A 20348-nucleotide genomic window follows, 5' to 3' on the forward strand; every position below is an offset into this window, starting at 1 on the left:
CCTGCTTCACAGACAGGGAACTAAGGACCATGGTGGATGAAATACTTGCGAGCCACACCTATTCGGGGCACATGTGCAGCAGACACCCTTAGCCAGGAAGCTGGAGCAATGGCAGAGGATAGTCAACAAGGTCAACACCGTGGGAATCCATCCTCGGACAAAGGGATGACATCAGGAAGAGATGGAATAACCTGTGGGGAAGGTGTGTTCCATGGCATCCCGGCACAACATCGCCATACAGAAGACTAGTGGTGGTCCCCCACCTCCTCCCCCCGAATACACCGACTGGGAGGAGAAGCTCCTGGCGATCCTGCACCCAGAGGGCCTCACTGCTCCCACCCACACAGCAGGACACACACTTGACGCAATTTTCACCTCAAGCCAACACATAACCTACACCCACACCACCAAACTCCACTGGACTGACCACCATTGCGTCCACTTCTCCTTCACCAAACTCCCCACACACCACCAGCAACACACCACGCCCTACCGCATGTGGGAAAAGATCCCCACAGAATGCCTACACTCCCATCTGGCTCACAACCTCCCCCCCCACACCAATGACCCTAACACAGGAGCACACGACCTCTCCAAATGGATCACTACCTGCGCAGACACACTAGCCCCCTCAGAAAACACATTGCCACCCGCAACATCAAGAACACCCCATGGTTCACCCCAAACTCCAAAACTCCAAGCACAAATGCCGCCAAGCGGAGAAAATATGGCGACAAGAACCCTCTACAACCAACTTCTCCACCCTCAAAACTTCCATCCACACCCATCACCAACTCATACGCACCACCAAAAGAGATCACTACAAGACACGCCTTGACAACAACTCCCAAAATAGCAAAGAACTCTTCACCATCATTAAAGAGCTAGCCAAACCCAAAGCCAGCAACATAGACCCCACAAACACACAGCCCCTATGTGACGCCCTCTCCAACCACTTCCACCACAAAATCCTGGACATCCACAACAGCTTCATACCACACACACTCACCACACATAACCCTCACTCACCCAACTCAACCCCCGCTCATGACCCTCCCACCACACTTACCACCTGGGCCCCTACCAACACGAAGAAACCGTAAAAAACATGATTTCCATCCACTCCGGATCCCCCTCCAACCCCTGTCCTCATCGCATCTACAACAAAGCCAGCCCAACCATCGCCCCCATACTCTGTGACATAATCAACTCCCCTTTCGACTCCGCCACCTACCCAGACCCCTGGAAGCACGCAGAAATCACCGCTCTCCTAAAAAAAAACAAAGCTTACCCGGAGGTCCTCTCCAACTATCGCCCCATCTCCCTCCTCCCATTCCCCACCAAGGTCGCCGAGAAACTAGTCAACGCCCGCCTATCCCACTTTCTTGAGGAAAACAACACTCTTGACCCCTCACAATCCGGGTCCCGCAAGAACCACAGCACGGAAACCGCCCTCATCGCATGTACTGATATCATCAGGATCAGAGTCGACAAAGGCGAGACCGTCGCACTCATCCTCCTAGACCTCTCTGCAGCTTTTGACACTGTCTGTCACCAAACACTCCGCACACGCCTCCACAACACAGGAATTCGCCACAAAGCCTTAGACTGGCTCACCTCCTTCCTTACCGACCGGACCCAAAGAGTCCGCCTTCCACCTTTCCACTCCACCGCTACCAAAATCATCTGCGGAGTCCCCCAAGGGTCCTCCCTCAGCCCCACACTCTTCAACATTTAAATAATCCCCCTAGCTAACATACTCCGACCACATGGAATCACTATCCTCTGCTACGCAGACGACGCCTAACTCATCCTCTCCCTCACCCGCAACCCCACCACCGCCAAAACCAACCTACACGCTGCTCACCTCGACACCGCTAACTGGATGACAACTATCCACCTCAAGCTTAACTCCAACAAAACCAAAATCATCATCTCCGGCCCCAACAAAACCATATGGGATGACTCCTGGTGGCCCACAGCCCTAGGCCCCACACCCACCCCCGCAAACCACGCTCGCAACCTCGGCATCATCCTGGACCCCTCCCTGTCCATGACACAGCAAATCAATACACTAACCTTCTCCTGCTTCCACACTCTCCGCACACTGAAAAAATCCTTCAAATGGATTCCCCCAGAGGCCAGGAAAACAGTCACCCATGCACTCATCAGCAGCAGACTAGACTACGGTAACGCCCTCTACGCTGTCACCACACTCAAACTCAAACACAAACTCCAGAGAATCCAGAACATAGCTCCATGCCTCATCCTTGGCCTCCTCCGCCATGAACGAATCTCACTGCACCTTAAATGCCTTCACTGGCTCCCCATAGACAAGAGAATCACTTTCAAAGTCCTCATCCACGCACACAAATCCCTCCACAACACCAGCCCAACCTACCTCAACGAAAGAGTGAACTTCCACAGTCCCACCCGCAACCTCCGATCAGCCGACCGCGCACTAGCAACAGTCCCCGCATCCAACGAACCACCACAGAAGGCAGGGCCCTCTCTTACCTCGCTCACACAACCTGGAACTCCTTCCCACCAACCTCCACAAAACCAAAGACCTCCTGCTCTTCAGAAAAAACCTCAAGACATGGCTGTTCGAACAGTGACACCCCCCCTTCAACCCACCCACAAGCGCCCCGAGACCCTCACTGGTGAGTAGCACGCTCTATAAAACTTTTTTGTTTTTTGATTGATTGACTGTACTCACTGGAGGACTGGACTCGCATAAGTCAACTACAATACCTTAACAGTCACCACATCTGTAATGCATGTATCACCCCCTCCCTCTCACTACCACTATGCCCCATCCCCTACCCAGTCCACAACACCCACACACTCACATCCAAGTCACCTGCATGCCCACAATCCCACATACAAAGCACCTTCCAGTCCCCTGTGCACAGTCACCAACCCATGCATGTAATCCCAGAAGCTGTACATCACCCACAATGCACCATCACCCCACTCAATAAATGCATCAAAATGTACACGAAGGGACCTTGCATGCCACTACATGGGAATTCAACCACCAATTACTGCTGACCAGTGCTGCAATTAACAAGAAAGAGCAGGACACCCACATCTCTATTCTCTCACACACAGGTACCACCACCCATGCCACCTGGATGGAGACGTCAAGGAGTACCAGTCCTCCACCTGAAGATGAAGGCCCCCCTCAGGAGAGTGCAGAGGGATGTCTGGACACGGAGGAAATCCCTGGCCCATCCCACAGCCCTGGACAGTCACCCTCCATAAGTTCCACCCAGGACACCACTGACACCCCTACCACTCAGCCACCACCATCAGCTCTGGCCAAAGGAACCCACACCAGTGTCACCAGGCCATGGACTGGCTGCCAGCATGTACAGAGGCCTGAGTCTCCACCCTCCACCAGGCAGGATGATGAAGGGCCAACTGCAACTGCCAGACCTGTGCAGAGGGCACAGGAACAGGGGGCCAGGGCCAGTGGGAGGGCATGAGAGGCCAAGGGGGTGGCCCAACGAGGGATGCTTCTGCCCATGAAGTGATTTCTGAGGTCTTGGGAGCACACCACCATTTACAGGACAGGATGGGCCAGATCCTGGCAACCTTGGAGCAGAATCAGAGGCTGCAGGTAGCATACCACCAGGAGGCCATGGAGCAATGGAAACAGCTCAGTACCACCATGGCCTCCATTGCAGGGGTGCTGCAACGCTAGACAAACATCCAGCCTGAGCCCTCCAACCAATTGCAGGCCCCTTACACTAGCCGGGACATTGCCCTGCTATCTACATCTGCAGCAGCTACTGGACTGGTGGCACTGCCAGAGGACTCACAGGACACCAGCGACCCCTACCCCTGCAGACCAGCTTCACCCTCGCAAACGTGCCCTCAGACCCAGACATCCCACTGAAAAACCAGCCAAGACCAAGCCCACCGTCAGGAGGTGACTCTGCCCTGAACTGTCTACCTTGTGTGCCACTGAGCTACCTCGTTGACATGCCACTGCCATCTCACCATCTTCTAATGGCCCCATGGACGATACCCCTGTGCAACCAACAGCTGAGCATTTGTACCTGAGTATGTTGGTCACCATGTGCCCACTCCCTTCCACTGTCCCAATACTCATGGATGTTTGGACTTAGAATAAATACACCTGTGCAGTCAAAATATCTGTCCTTAATCAATATGAGCTATCAACTGTGAATGCATTAGCCAGTTACCATCATAATGCCACTTTTATTGCAGGAGGAGGTCTAACAGACTCTAGGGTCTGAAGTATGTCACACTGTACATCCCATTGCGTTAACCAGCACCTGCGACTTCAGTCATGATTTGGCCTTATCACTGGTAAAGGACACCACAGTACTTACTACATGAGTCAGCCTGAAACAATGCAGTGAAGCCATCAGCATCATAGGAAATGTACCTGAGAGTAACTGGAAGTATAACCGGATTAGCTGGGTCCTGAAGGTGATGTCTTCCCCTTCTTCTTCACCATCACTCTCATCCCTCCTCTGAGGTGGCAGGGCTGGTTGGACAGCATCCTCCTCTTCCAGATGTGGGAACGCTTTCCTCACAGCCAAGTGTGCAGCATGCAGCAGGCCACCACTATCTTTCACACCTTGTCAGGGACATAGCACAGGGATCCTCCAGAGGGATGGAGGCAACAAAATCTTGCTTTCAGGAGTCCTATGGTCCAGTCAATCACCCTCCTAGTACGACCATGTGCCTCATTATAATTCCTTTCTGCATCTGTCCTAGGATTCCTCACAGGTGTCAGGAGCTATTGCATGTTGGGGTAGCCAGAATCCCCTGCAAAAGTGGGCAAAAGAGGTTTGAAACACACACAATGTTCTTGCCTACAGCCTAGCTGTCAGCTATGTAACTGATCCAGTGTCATACACACTCACCTATGAGCCAAGCTCTGTCCCCCTGTAGTTGTCCCATCATGTGTGGCACACTGCTGTTTCTCAGGACAAATGAATCATGGACTGATCCTGGGAACCTTGCATTGACATGTGAAATGTACTGATCAGCAGTACACACCGATTGAACATTCATGGAGTGATAGTTTTTACGATTCCGATACACCTGTTCACTTACTTTTGGGAGTATGAGGGCTATGTGGGTACCATCAATGGCACCTATCACATGGGGGATATTTGCAAAGGCAAAGAATCCAGATTTGATGGCGGTGAGGTCAGCCATTTGGGGAAACTGGAGATAACTTTGCAAGTGTTGAACAAATGCATTCAGGAAATTGGACAGGATGTGGCTATACATTGACTGAAATACCCTGGCTGTCATACCCACTGTCACTTGAAATGAGCCTGTGGCCAAAAAATGGAGCACAGATAGTACCTGGACAGTTGTAGGTCTGGCATGTTGATTCCTATTAGCCGGCTTCAGAACAGGATTCATCTCTGCACAGAGGTCTAGGATTGTAGCTCGATTAAGTCGGTAAGTTATGATGATGTGACGTTCCTACATGGTGGCCAGATCTACCAGGGGTCTGTAAACAGATGGGGTTCTCCCTCGCACATGGATCTGTACCTATGGGTGATGAAGGAGCACATCTTGAGTCTGGACATACACTTGCATCACATGGTGACACAATTCATGTTTTCAATGCGACACATATGTAACGCACACAAACACAAAGAACAAGGTAATCCTGTCAGGCTAATGTGTGGTGAGGTGTCTCAGTCATAATGGCATCACAGTGTAGACAGACTTCCCACCATGATTACATGTGGGGGACCAGTACTCATGTCAGTACTCGACTAAGGGGAGAGGCAATGGGGTCATGGGTGAGGGCCCTGGCTAGGCCATGGAGATGTGGTGGATGCAAAATGGCAGCCTCCTGCCATCCAGGTAGTGTAGTGTGTAAATGACTTCATTCCGCTGGCGTAAATCGTCATGGCGGTAGGCCATGTTCACCGCCGTGCACCTGGTCATTGGATAACATGATTGTCAATGGGAAACCTGGGCCAATCATGATCCCCGCCAGCGGTGACAGTGCACAATGCTGCGGTATCTACTGCCATTTTGACAGGCCCTTGACAATTGATTCCTGTACTACGAGAAGGGAAGAACTCCACTGCATGTGTTGCTGTGTCCTGACTCTGGTCCCTCAGATGTACGTGTCAGGGGAATGGGCCCTGGCCTTCACTGCGGAGGAGCTGGAGAAGCTGGTGGATGGGGTCCTACCCATGTATGGCAAGCTGTATGGGGGACCAGAGGAGAAGGTGAGTTGCTATTTGTCCTCCTTAGATGTATTTGAATGTGTCGGATGCCTGTATGCGTTTTTGTTCACTGTGTGCATGCTCACCCGTAGTGTGTCTGGCACTTTTTGGCTTGAAATTTGTCCATATGTATGTCTCCATGGGCCATGTCAGTTTGAACGGGCATGGCATTTGTGTATGGGGCACCTACATTGACGTCTGTTTCTTTACTCTGTGTGTCCCTTGCAGGTCAGCGCCCATCAGAAGAGGGGACTGTAGCAAGCCATTGCCAAGGAGGTGCAGACCTTGGGGGTCCACAACCGGAAGAGCACCCACTGAAGGAAGCAGTGGGAGGACCTGAGGCACTGAGCCAGGAAGACTGGAGAGGCCTAGCTTGGGAAGGCCTCCCAACGAAGGAGGGGTGCCCGTCGGACCCTGACTCCCCTAATAGCCTGGATTCTGGTGGTGGCCCATCCGAATTTGGATGGGCGTTTGAAGGCAGCACACCAGCCACAAGGGGGTGAGTACCAACACTGTTGTGATGCCACTATGATGAGATAGTTAGATGCTAAAGGGTGCATGCATAGTAGTGCCAGGCACATAGACAGGTGTGTCCCTGCAGTCCTGTCCCCTTCCACGTCCGTGGGATAGTGTCATAGCTAGTTTTGGCAGAGTCTGTACGACTGTGAGTGGTCCCCTGTTTGGCCCATTGTATTCAATATAGCCTCATGAACTTGCAGATGTGTTGGCTTGGCATCGCCTCTCACTGGTTCACTTCACAAAGTGTATCAGAGTAGTGGGTCAGCATGGGAATGTAGTGTACTGTGGAGTCATGCCTAATTTTCAGGGGCACATTCATAACATGTGTTGTGTCTGCTGAGGGTTTGTGCCTGAGCTGGGTGGGAGTGTATGTGTCCCCACATGTACATATTTCCTGGAATTGACATACTTGTTTCTTGCTCTGTTTCCCCACCCCTGTGCTCTTGCGTCCCTGTTTACATTAGCATCATCTGGCAAGGGAGCTGTGGCCCCGCGAGGCAGAGTCCACTGACGCCAAGGGAACCAGTGGGTTGGAGGGCGAGGGGAGTACCACGGGGGAGGCAACTACCACTGGAGTTAGTGACTTCGATACATTCTCCGATGGCATCTCCCTGGTGGTGGCGGACCCTACTGGGCCCACCCATTCTTTGTCATCTTCTGCCACCCCCATACCGTCACCGCCCTCCCAGTTGCTCCCCACTGAGTTGCCCGTGCCTGCTCACCCAAGAGGGTGGGCATCTCCTTCGCCCCAGGCACCTTATCCCCTTCCCCAGTCAGCTCTGCTGCCCTCATGAAGGAAGCTATTGACCTCCTGAGAACCATCTCTGTAGGGCAGACAACCATTGTGAATGCCATCTAGAGGCTAACATCCCAGATGCAGCAATGCAATGCATACCTGGAAGGCATTCACAGTGCCATGTCTGGCGGACAGAGATCTTTTCAGGCTCTGGCCTCCTCCTTGATGGCAGCCAGTGTCCCTGGTCTTTCTGTCCCCCCTCCCACCACCACCTCTATCCGTTCCAGCCCCCCGCTGCCTTCACCCACCCCAAGCACACATACAGACAGCCATGCACACAGATCAACACACAAGAAGCACACTGAGAAACAAAAGCACTACACTTCCGTCCACAGGCAGGCACACACCCAACATACCAAAGCACACACAACAACATCCACCTCCCCCACTGTGTCAGCCTCCCCTGCCTCCCTGTCACCTCACCATGCACACCCACATGCATTGCATCCTCAGTCACTGCTGCTGCCCCCATTCTTGGAGTCACCACAACAGCTGACATCCAGTCATGTACCCCAGACACCACACCTACACTCACCACGACTACATTCACATACACTTTCAGCACACTCACCAAACCTGCAGACACCCACACAACATCCATATACACTGGCAGTCTGTCTTCTCCGACTGTCTCCACCCTCCTCCTCCCAAAACCCTCAAGCCCTCATGCTCATCCACACCACACACATTCACCATACATAAGCAGACTAAACACGCAACTGCATCCACGTCCAGCACACCTTCACCTCGTACCACCACTCCCTCAACCTCCACTCCCAGACCTGGCTCCAAATCCCCTCCAACTGCACCTATGAAGCTTTTCCTCTCCTGTGTTGACCTGTTTGAACCCACTGGCCCACCCCGTCTTGTCCCTAAACATTCCCATGCCCTAGCCGAGTCCACTCCTTCCTCGTCAAAGTCCTCCCCGGTCCGCCATTCCCGTTCCTGTGCCCCTTCCCCAGGGAGGAAGGAGCCCTGTGTTGCCCCAGGTCCCTCTACCACCTGGCCAGTCCAGGCCCACTCCCCTTCCTTCCAAGGGCAAGCCCAAACCCTCTCCACCTCTGCCTCCTAAACCTAAACCAAAGCCCAAGACCCCCTTTTAAAGACCTGACTAACCACCCCTGCCACCCACTGCCCCTTCTCAGTGGAGTATCCTTTGCCATTGTAGGAGTCAAATATAGCCTATATTTGGCCTTACGGGACAGGCCTATGGCCTTGTTTGGAGGTTTTATAATATTTCCTATAAATAAATTTCAGTGCCCAGCAGAGCTGTTGGTGCTAAATGGAGCCGTTGTGCAGCGTTTCACTGTGGGGGTGTGGTGCGCACAGGTGTGTGCATTGGTGCAGGTATTTGTTGGCTTGTGTCTGGTAAGTACATCTTGTTATGGTTTGTACGGCTTGGGATGGTGGGAGGGGTTGGGAGTACGTTGCCGTGTGGGTGGGGTGGGTGGTTTGTGTAACTGTGCCCTTTCCTTCCATGTGTACTAGGCTGCGGTACATACCGTTGTTGTCTTCGTCACGGTCCTGAAGAAATATGGCAAAGAGAAGCACTTGGATTATTTCCAACTCTTGCTCCATGTCTGCGTCAGCATTTTCTGTGTGCCTAAGGTGAGTGTTTCCCTTTAAATGGGTAGTTTCCACCACGCTTTGCCTGGCGGTGGTTCCTGCCCCGGAACTGATTGCAGTGTGATGTTTCATCATTTGGTGGGTGGGTAGAGCCTTTCAGCCGGGGTGAGGGTGCCCTCCCCCGTCGTTGGTGGGACTACCAAAATGGCAGTCAGTGGATGGCCCGCTGCTTGTTTCTCATGTGCTTCATTATTTGGCTGACTGGACGGCCAGCCTGTTGGTGGTAGTTACCTTCACTGCCGGCGGTACAGTGTTTACCGCCATGTTCATAATGACCATCTAAGTGTCAAGCTATCACCAACATTTAACTGTTCAAAGCCCACTCAACACCTTTTGTAACACTAATATCTCAAAAACCACTGACCAAATTTACAACAAATCAACAATAGGCACCACTCCAAGTGGTAGTCTCAATCCACATTAAGTGTAATTCTGTTCAGTGTGTTCTGTAGCAAAGATTCTCACGGGACCTAAAGTAAAAAACACTCTTTCTTTGACTGCATTAATTTTGCCCTCAGCCCCAGGACAAACCTGCACAAACCTGGCATGCCAAAACTATGGCTGATTTACTTCTATTTTGGAAACTTTTGTGCCGGATTGCCAAATGGAGTTAAAAATATAAGCAAAGTTAGGGGTTGGGTCTGCCACCCATCCTAGCTCTTCACATACATTAATCTGAAAAGAGGTTTGTGCTTATTTTACTGGAGGTGTGCTACCTGGTCCTCGGTTTCTGGTTTATTAGGGAGGAAGTTTCCATTCGGGTTTTCACACAATTTATGGGGTAGATTTTAAGAGGAAAGGTTTTGTAATGGTATTTGGGACATGACATAATATGATGATAGTCTGTAATTAATGTTTCTGTTTCTGTCTGTATGATTATAGGATTATAGTCCTGTTCCAGCTTGGTGGCTCTTGAAGTATCAGAATAGTTACCTAAAGCAGACCCAACCTTTCTTACTGCTTGCACCTACTGTTTTATCATAGTAGGTGCCCAAAGTAAACTAAAGTATCTTACAGCGAAGCCTTCCCTTATATAGGTCATTTTGTTGCAATGAAAAAGCTAGAGAGTTAAAGGAATATGGTGCAGACAAAAAGCCAACGCTGTTGCTCAATATTATGTTGTATCATTGGCAGCAGTGGTAATATCTTTACTATCATATCAACGATTTGTGCCCCTGTATCAAAGAGAAAGAGCCCCCTTACTTTGTTATGGTATTTGCTGTGGCCCTTTCCAGGAGTTGCAGGTACACCTGATCAAACATATTTGTGAGAAAGCAGTGCAAAATGGTGTATTCTCAGTACAATTTTCATGCAAAATATCTAACAAACTATAGGAGATACAAATATTTAAAAAAAACTACAATTTCACCCATCAAAAATACAATTTCACCCATCATTTAACGAAACATTAATCTATAGCTCTACATTTAACCCTTCCAACTAAATTCTGAATCATATGGTATGACTGACAATATCCTTAAAAGAGTCATGGTGAAAAGTGTATATACATATATATCTATATATATATATAAATAAATATATATATATATATATATATAGATAGATATATATATATATATTTATCTATGAAAGTTATAGTTCTTTCTAGCTTTTATAGAAAACATGTTTTTTGTTTTGCTAATAACGTTGGCGCCATTTGATAAATCTTAACAGAATTTTCCAAAACAATACAACAGTCATTTCAGCATCTGTCTGGAAAGTTTCAGGGTGATCTGTCAAGCGGGGGCTGAGAAAAAGGGGGACCAAAAAACGCTTTTTCCCCATGCATTTTTCAATAGGGATGTTGAACAGGAATAGCGCCTGAACCACTTTCACAGAAAGGTAGCTCTTGCTTCAGAAAGCAACCTTTTGTTATTTGGTGTGAAGGCATTCAGTATGTGTGGGGGGCCCGAGCCCCTACAAAGCCCTGGGGCTAAATTTAAATAAGATACGGGGGCAGTTTCGGGCCCACTCAGCCTCATGGACCACCACATCCCCTGGGGTAAAGTGTCAATTGTGTGCAGGGGGCCACGCAGGCCCCTGGAGCACGGGGATTGCCACCTCCACGGGACAAAGTTACAATTGTGTGCAGAGGCTGAATAGCCCCAATCAGCTCCAGGGACCACCACCTTTCCAGGGCCACAATACAAGAATGAAGGGTGTCCACTGCAGACCCACGGGGATCACCGCCTCCCCAGGTCTACTTCACATTGGAGGGGGGCCTTACGGCTCCCCTTGAGAAGCCAATGATGGCCCTGGGGACCCCAACCCTTCAGGGCAGACTCCTGCTATGCCCCGGGGTGCCCACCCCTAGGACATAGCAGTTTGATCTCACTTGACAGCTCCCACCTAGTCAGAGCAAACACTCCACTTTGTGCAAGTGTAGCTGTCAAACAGCTCCTACTTCCAGAAAGTGGAGTTTCATTTGCTTGATGAAAACATTGCTCCAGCTCTCAGGGAGCTGATATTTAAAGCACCTCCCTGTTTGTGAGAGCAATGCCGGCTCACACAGGAGTCTTGAGCCGGCTAGGACTGCAGGGCCTTGAGGCACCCCCTCCCGGTTCTGTTAGTCTCTCTCTCTCTCTCTCTCTCTTCCATGCCATAAAGTGATGGAAGAGAAAGAGTGAGATTGTTATTGCAATGGCCACTCTTTTCAATTACTTCAAAGCGTCACTCTAGCAGGATGTTTGGCTGGAATGTTATACTTACATTTTGAGGCACTTCTAATGGTAAAGCTCTTGGACTGTCAGTAGCTGAAGGTTCCAATCATTATATGTCATGGCAGTGCGTCTGTTTATTTTCCAGTGTTTTGACTGTTAAACATTCCTAGTGATGTAACATTGATGTATTTTTCCACTCAAAATCTTTGCGCTCAGTGTCATAGCCATTTGGCAGAGTGGTTAAGGTCTCAGGCCCGTACACTAAAGATTGAGGGTTCAAGTGTATGTGTGTCTGTGGTCATTTCCCTGGGTCCTCAGGGCCAAAATTGGCTGGGGTGGTGGTGGACTGCTTGGCCCCTCTTCCCCCAAATAAGAAAATCTTAGAAGGCCAGGCCCCGGGGGGCAGGGCCAAAATTGGCTGGGGGAGGAGGGGCCACATGGACCTGTGGCCAACTCCCACTGTGCATGGTCAAAGGCCGTGCACAGTGTGGGGTTGGGTGGCTAGGGTGGGTTGGGTGCAGGGTCTAGCCGCAGGGAAGGCCCTGAGGCCTAGCCCACCACACATGGCCAAAGGCTGTGTGAGGCACAAGGTTGGGGGGTTGAGAGGGCTGGCTGCAGGGCCTGGCCACACGCCAGGTCCTACAGCCAACTGCCGTCACACAAGCGTGTCCGACCGTGGTTAGATTAATGTATTTAAATGAAAATTACTTTACTTTAAAAAACATAGAAATACACTGACAAAACCAAAGGGTACAGGGACGTTATAGTTAGGAAATAGAATTTAAAAAGACATTGAAATTCACTTAAAAAAAGAAAGGTTACAGGGACATTATAGTTAGGCTCACATCTTAAAAGTATAAAACCATAGAAATTCACCTGTTATAGTTATAGTTATGCAAGAGAGAAAAAAGTTTCACTTTATTAATCTATAATGTCTCTGGATGGAAATGGCATCTGGCCCAATAAGACATCTTGGGCACAATGTCAGACGTTGAATACAATTCTCATGTTCAGAAAAACAACAGCCGACACGTGTTTCGTCAGGGTTGACTTTTTCAAGGCTGTGAACATATACAGATGTAATACGTCAAACACTGATGTTGCTAGTGTATGAAAATAATACACTGTCTAACGAGAAAATGATTTATGAACAAGTGAAGAGGCCCAGCATCACAGACAGTTGACATATATTGTTTATGCCGTAAGTGTGAACATGCTAATTTCGTGACGCCTATGAGAAATAACGATAATCCTATAGTTATTGTGTCAATTGTCTTAAACCAAGAGTGCCTATAAAAACATGCCTCAGTGCACCGAAGCATAATCACCAAGAAAGAGAGCCCCAGTGCTTATATTGTTAAAGACAAAGTCTGTGTGAGAAATGTGATAATGGAGAGGAAAATTATTAGTTTTCAAAAGAGAAAATGAGTAGGAGAAAAGAGAGAAAGAAGAAAAGGAGAGAAACGGTACATGCTGGTCAGTGTATAGTGTAGAAAGGAGCATACCTCCAAAGCATAGAAGTATCACAAGGTGTTCCGAAGTTCCACTGATCGCTAGTCTATTACAGGATGATATGCTGAGTGGTGAACGGAGTATCTGAAGACCATGATAAGCCTGAATATGAAAAAGGGAATCATGCAAACGTAAAAATACAGTTCTGAAATAATGGCCATAGGGGCAGAGGAAAAAAACAAGGATGTGGGTAGTGGGATGCAGCTAGGTCTAATCAACCAACAAGAAGCTAATTATAGTTATCTCAAGTAACTATAAGTTGTGCCCTGAGGTACCTATAACTCGTGCCCTCGCCATGTAGTGCTAATTACCGCACAAATTACCACACTCGTAACATCTTTGAGAACATCATTGATAATATCAATGTAATATTTGCAGTAAAAAAAAATTACAAAAAACTGTGCATGGTGGGGGCCTGAGTAAAAGTTACCTTTGGGCAAGAGTTATAGTTACTTAACATAGCTCTAACTACAACAGGTGAATTTCTATGGTTTTGTGCATGTAAAATCTGAACCTAACTATGGGGTTCATTACGACCCCAGTGGTCTGTGGTATAGTGGAGGTATTACCGCCAACAGGCTGGCGGTACCTACCTCCACTATTATGACACTGGCGGTTTGGCCAAAGCCAAACCGCCAATATACCACACTGACCGCCACGTCGGTAACGACCGCTGGGCTGGAGACTTCAGTCTCCAGCCTGGCCGCCGTCACTAGGCCACCCATGGCATTATGACCCCGCCCACCGCCATGGTTTCAGTGGTTTCAGTACCGCCACTGATACCATGACAGTCGGCACTATCAGTGCCAGGGAATTCCTTCCCTGGCACTGATAGGGGTCTCCCCTGCGTCCCTCCCCAGAGTCTTCCCCACCCTCCCCCTCCCTCTCCCGACCCCCGCACATTTACACAAATACACGCACATAAACACATGCATACACACTTTCAACCACGCATTCATACATTCATACACACTCACAGCAACACTCATGAACATACATCCAGGCACACATGCAATCTCACGACACAACATACACGTACACTCACACCCACTCATGCACACAGGCATTACACAAGCATGTATGCATTCACACACAGTCACACACACCCCACACATGCACACAACACCCCCACCCCCGCTCCTGTCGGAAAACCCGATTTACCTGCTTGCAGGGGGTCCTCCGGCAGGAGACGGGACCGGCGCAGCTGCTAGCAGCAGTGTCCGCCAGCAAAACACCGCCAGACCGTATCATAGAACATGATATGGTATATGGTGTTTTGCTGGCGTGGCGCTGCTACTGGCAGCAGCACCACCTTACCGCCATCCGCCGCCATGACTGTAGACGGAATACCGCCAGCCTTCTAGCGGTATTCCGTCTACGGTCATAATGGCGTGGACGGTCAGTAGTCACGGCGATGGTATGTTGGAGGCCATCGGCGTGGCGGTAGGCGGCATTTGCCACCAAGGTCCTAATGAGGGCCTATGTGTTTATAGTGACGATGCTCTCTTACTGCTGGTGTAAGTGTTGGGGATTGACCACACTTCCCACATTTATTGGTTAAGCAAAAGATGAAACTGCACTCAGAGAAGTCCATATTTCCGAATATTTAATAAAGATTGTCTTTGGCATTACACCAAACACCACCCATGCGTTTCGACTAACGTCTTGTTCACTGTGATTTGCAATTGCGTGTGCACTATACACTTGAAGATGGCTATAATCTGGATGGAGGTGGACTTCAAATACGCCTTGTGACAACTCCACTTCAAGGCCCATCTCACCAGTAAAAGTGGTTGTCCGTGGATTCACATCATTGGTATCGATGTGGCCCATACATTTATCAAATTTTCTTATTTTAATTAAGTACCCACAGACACAACTGCAACACATTGATCTTATGCCATGAATACCTAGAATATGCCAAGAATTGCCAAAATGCCACAAGGTCTAATGGTAATGCATGGTGGTACACAACACTGTGCAAAGAAACAAATAAAATAAAAATATTTAAAATATTATTCTAGGGCATGCAGCAGTTCAAGGGTGGATATCATCACCATGTCATGGATCATCAAAGTATGCCATCCATTAACAATATTAAGCCAGGGCCAGTATAATACCAAGGGTGAGCAGTTAGTATAAATGACCATCTTATGGCATGAATTACCATGAAAAGCATGCAAAAGCAAAAGCATGGGTGGGCACATTCATGATATGGATGTCTACCCTATGCCAAGAATTGTCACCAAAATGCCAGTTTCAGCATTTTGCTAGAGTGGGCACCATTATACTAATAATTACCACATATGTGCCATATTCAGCACTCTCTTAGCACATGCACACAAACATAAAGAGCAAGGGTGGGATTGAGGTAGATTGGGGAATGGATGGCCTTCTTCAATCCATCTCCTAGGTCAGTTTGGATTAGATTCTCAGGCCATGCCACAAGCTGAGACAGGGTATGGGATCTTGCTGTTGCTCATCCTCCAGCTTGTAAATGGTTATGTGGGCCTTTGGTAAGTGCCCTAAGGAAAGCCCAAAATAGGCAAGCTGTCTGCTGTGGATAGTGCCTATGTGAGGGGTTTGATACTGAATTACGCATTAAACATGCACTTCAGAGAGCTACCTGACTAGAGTATTCTTAAACAGCACACTGCAGATCAACCATGGTTCAGACCTTAGCCCCTTCCCCATTATTTCTGGCATGATGATGTTCTTTTGGCTGACATGCACATTGGTCCTGTGCATGAAAACTTGATCTGACTAATAATTTTTTCATTTAGTGCTGGCTGGTTACTGATTCCTTGGTACTGGGTCAACAGAACACTTAGGCAGAACTACCATCCGCAGCTGCTTTTTATCTTTAAAGAGACTGTGATTTTATCACTCCTTTATGCATTGTATTTGTGTGTGTTGCATGTTTTGCAATAAACATTATATTGTTTTTAAAGCTGCCTTGTTTTGATTTCACTTTCTTTAGTTATCTTTTCAGTCCTTTTCTTCTATTATCTTTTTTTGCATAATTTAGTGTAGACCCTATTTAATGTATTGTTAAGTGGTTTGGTGAAAAGTGCTACATTTGACAAATAATACAGCACTGCTCGGTTTAATTTGATGGTATTTTCTATCAATAAATTATTAGAACCATTGATTCAGCCAAGTATATTTCAATACTGTTTATACTAAACCTATCAGAATGCATGTACACATGAATATTTTCTCTCTCCTGAAATTAAATCCATTGTAGGTGTCAGACAGGGATGCGTGATGGCTCCCTTATTGTTTCTCATATACATCAATGGCCTCAAACCAAGCCTGTGCAAACCTGGTAAAGACCTCCCCAATGTGGTGCCAATGGCCTTGCCTGTTTTATTATATGCTGATGATGCAGTAATTATTTTGAGAACTGCAAATGGTTTCCAATGCCTTTTAGACTATTTTTAAAGTTTAAGGGGCAGCTACATTTGCATACCAACCTCAGCAAATCCTTCACCATGAGCATTGGTCTATAAAATGTCAAAACCTGAACATTTAATCTGAGTGGTATGGAAATTCAAATGGTCAAGACTTTTAATTACTTAGGCATCCCGCTTGACCAAAATTTATCTTAGTGCAGCCTATTCTTTAATAGGGTAATTCAGTTCCAAAGAGCCATTGAGGTGATTTTCACCTTTGAATGGTGTGAAAGATGATTAGCTTCGTATAGAGCAAGTGTGTGGGGGGTATAACGATGCTGACCCTCTTGAAAAGTTTGCGAACAAGTTCCTTATAACACTACTTGCTGTTCTGCAAGCCACTTTTATGTGCCACTCAGAGGTGGGATTTACTCTCTGGGGGACAGGATTAAGTTGTCCCTTTGCTACTCTGGGTCACCATTTGGGAAAAAGGGGACTTCTCTTTCCTAGATGCTCAGAAAGTCTCTCCATGGATCATGTTTTTGAGATCCCCGGGTTTAATTATATCAAAGTGGGGTTTCTGGACTTAGGTCTCATAGACCTTTACTTCACCCGAGAGATATTAAACCTGCTGTGATGGCCATGTTGAAAGAAGCATTTAGGAAAAGACAGTGTAGACTCCACCAGATGAACTTTGACAAAGTAAGTAGTAGTGCCAACTATAACTCTCTTAAAACATCGCTGGGTTGTGAATTTTAATTGATGTCAATTTCTGATGCCAAAAGTGGGTTTTTGCTTACCAGGCTGCGTTTTAACCTTCTTTACTTATTAGTAGTCTTCCCCAAGGAAGCACACACCTTTGCCAAAGTGCCCTTGCGATGACTTATCAGAGCAAAGCACTATGCACTTTACCTTATTTTGTCATTTATATTCCCATTTCAGGAAGTGCTTTTAGAGACCACTTGTTTGTTCATTCATGATCAGATCTCATAGAGAAGCGCTGCTTCTCTATAAGATCTGATCATGGATGAACAGCTATGTGAGCTGGATCTCTACGTAGCAGTCTTAAATTTTATTTGTTGGGCAAATAGGATCAGAAACCTCTATGGGGCTGTGTGATGAATGTTCCCGCTGTTATGTATTTTTTGTGTTCCTATGAACTGAATTTGATCCGTTGTAATCTTTTTTTACTAATTGTATGTAGTTTTTTTGATCATACTGTTTTATTCTGTGCCCTTATGGCTCGAATTCAGCGGAATAGAAATCTTTGACTGACTCACTGAATATTTATGTCATTTTGCGACCCATGACTTTCATGCTGATGACGTCATCAAAGTGTCAACAAAAATATGTTTTGACACATGTAAATATATTGTCAGTCACTGAACGGTATCTCATACATCAATGCATTACTACATTTCAGGAAAATTCAGCATTTCTTTGAAAAATGAAGATGAAAGTGCATCAAACAGTATCGTCCAAGTATATTTACCAAAGAATGAACATGCACAATTCATATGCAAGAAAGAATGGACCACTCAAGAGGCAAATGCAGTCTGTAGACAGCTTGGATTCAACAAGTAAGTGTATCTGACTGCCTTATCTCTAAGTATGATTATGCTAACTGGGATAGCCATTGTTTCTTGATCAATAACGTTTTGTATGAGAAAATGAATCCGTTCCATAATGGAGGAGCAAAAGAGAATAAGCAAGGATTTGAAATTAAAGTAAGGACAAAAGCAACAATAATGTAGAAAATGTTAACTGAAAATAACTCATGTTTGGTGAAAATGTATGGTTAAAAAACCGAGATGGACATTAAAGAAAACAACAAATAATGTTAGGAATGTACATATAGCTTTACAGAAAGAATGAATAAAAAGTTATATTTTTGTGCATGGAAACAAGACCATCAGTAGAGACTGCAAGATTATAAATAGAAAAGGAAAAGGCTAAGATTATTTTCTGTACCCCCAAAATATACACATAATGCTGTTTCAGTTTTATTACTGAGAAATTTGCATATGGAAAGGTACAATTAAAATCTGCAAAGATGTTAATTCCTTATCATAAGGAGTCTTACAGAAGGGACAGTGAACCCTAACAAAACAGTGAATGATGATGACAGAATCTTTTCACACATATGGGACAAAGTACATTTTAACACCATATTCTATTGACATTCCATGTCACCAAAGAGGTTTGTGACCACATAGATGAAAGAGACTAAAGGTTGGGTTTGGCAGCACAGCATACATTGTAAGGATAGTGATTTACTATAGTCTTGTAACATAATACATATGATATTTTTTTCCGAATAACCCATGGTCACACCACCCGCTCTTTTTAACTCTTGAGTTCTAGCTTTTTTCACTTAAAGCAACCATGTGAGTGAAACTCAGTAAAATAAATGTGTACTCTGTTATGTGAAAACAAGCAGAAAAATCTAAATTTTGTAATTCATTGCAAAATACATTTTGAGCAGTTCAGTTCCTATAGTTCAGGATGTGCAGCTGCATTGCAGTTTTCTTGTGATGAACTCCTGTAGTGCAATAAAAACAAGTCTCTTCTTTAAACAGCATAGGTTTGACATAGTCACTGGTACTAAGCAACTGATGTAGCTGCTCAAATGCAGTAATATATTGCAGTTGAGCTGTGAAGACTTATTACCTTCTGCTAGAGCCAGTAAGAAGGTATTTTAGCAGAATTAAAACTGATGTTTATACAAAGTGAAGGAGAACCATATTTTCAGCTTTTCTAATCTGTTTGTCTTCAATAAATGCACACTTGCGGAATGGACAACTTTATGATAGAGTGTTTATTTCTTGCACTGCCATAGCTCATTGCATGTAAGCCGGTACGTTTTTGTAGGTCATCACACATTTCAAACCACAACCCTTTTGAAAGACTACTTTCGTTAAACTGCTTATAATATGTTTTTGCAACAACTGCTATCTTTATATTGGCATGTTGAACCCTTCGACTGCTGAGGCTATTCTGCCCTTAGTGCTTTTTTAGGTCTGGTGTTAGCCAAGACCTTTTGATTTAACTTAAGTTATATGCATGATTAACTTATTTAAATGGGCTTTCAGCCACCTCTCGTCATCAATTGGTCTGTGTGTTGTGTTGCACATTTTGCTTCCACCTACTACCCCATATAGTATGGGGCAATGGCTCAGCCTACTTCAGCCACTTGTTAACTTCACTTTGAGTGACTGCATTTTACTCTCTTACAGTGAGCACATCCTCACACGTGGTAGTTAGCTTCAGTGCCAGTGTTTCTGTTTTTACTTTATAATTACTTTAGTGTTGCCTCTGTGGTTAATGCCTGAGGTGGATGCAGGAAGCTTTATAACAGATGTAAGCAGAGGCTACATTCCACACTTTATCAGTTCATTTCATGTCCGAGTGCTGTTGGAAATTCCTTTTGGAGTGTCCTATGTTTATTTGACTTCACACCATTACAGCCTGAATCCATTTGAAACTGTTGTGCAGCTTCAGTATTATATATGTGAACATATATGTACATTTTTAAGTATACAATTCATTTATTATGGACTCAGTTTCTCCAAAGGTTCTTTAAGTATATTGCCAAGGAAGA

The 20348-nt window shown here is 46.4% G+C and overlaps 1 protein-coding gene across 2 annotated transcripts in view; it reads left to right on the forward strand.

The window, feature by feature from the left end:
- The window catches only part of CFI (complement factor I), a 224335-nt gene that overhangs the window by 103996 nt on the left and 99991 nt on the right, over nucleotides 1–20348 (forward strand). For both annotated transcript variants that reach the window (XM_069241061.1, XM_069241054.1), the window contains one exon: nucleotides 18171–18327. In XM_069241061.1, the coding sequence (XP_069097162.1) occupies nucleotides 18171–18327 (157 nt within the window). The remainder of the gene's footprint in view (nucleotides 1–18170; nucleotides 18328–20348) is intronic.

Source organism: Pleurodeles waltl, chromosome 1_2 (assembly GCF_031143425.1).
Source record: "Pleurodeles waltl isolate 20211129_DDA chromosome 1_2, aPleWal1.hap1.20221129, whole genome shotgun sequence".
NCBI classification, from domain to species: domain Eukaryota; kingdom Metazoa; phylum Chordata; class Amphibia; order Caudata; family Salamandridae; genus Pleurodeles; species Pleurodeles waltl.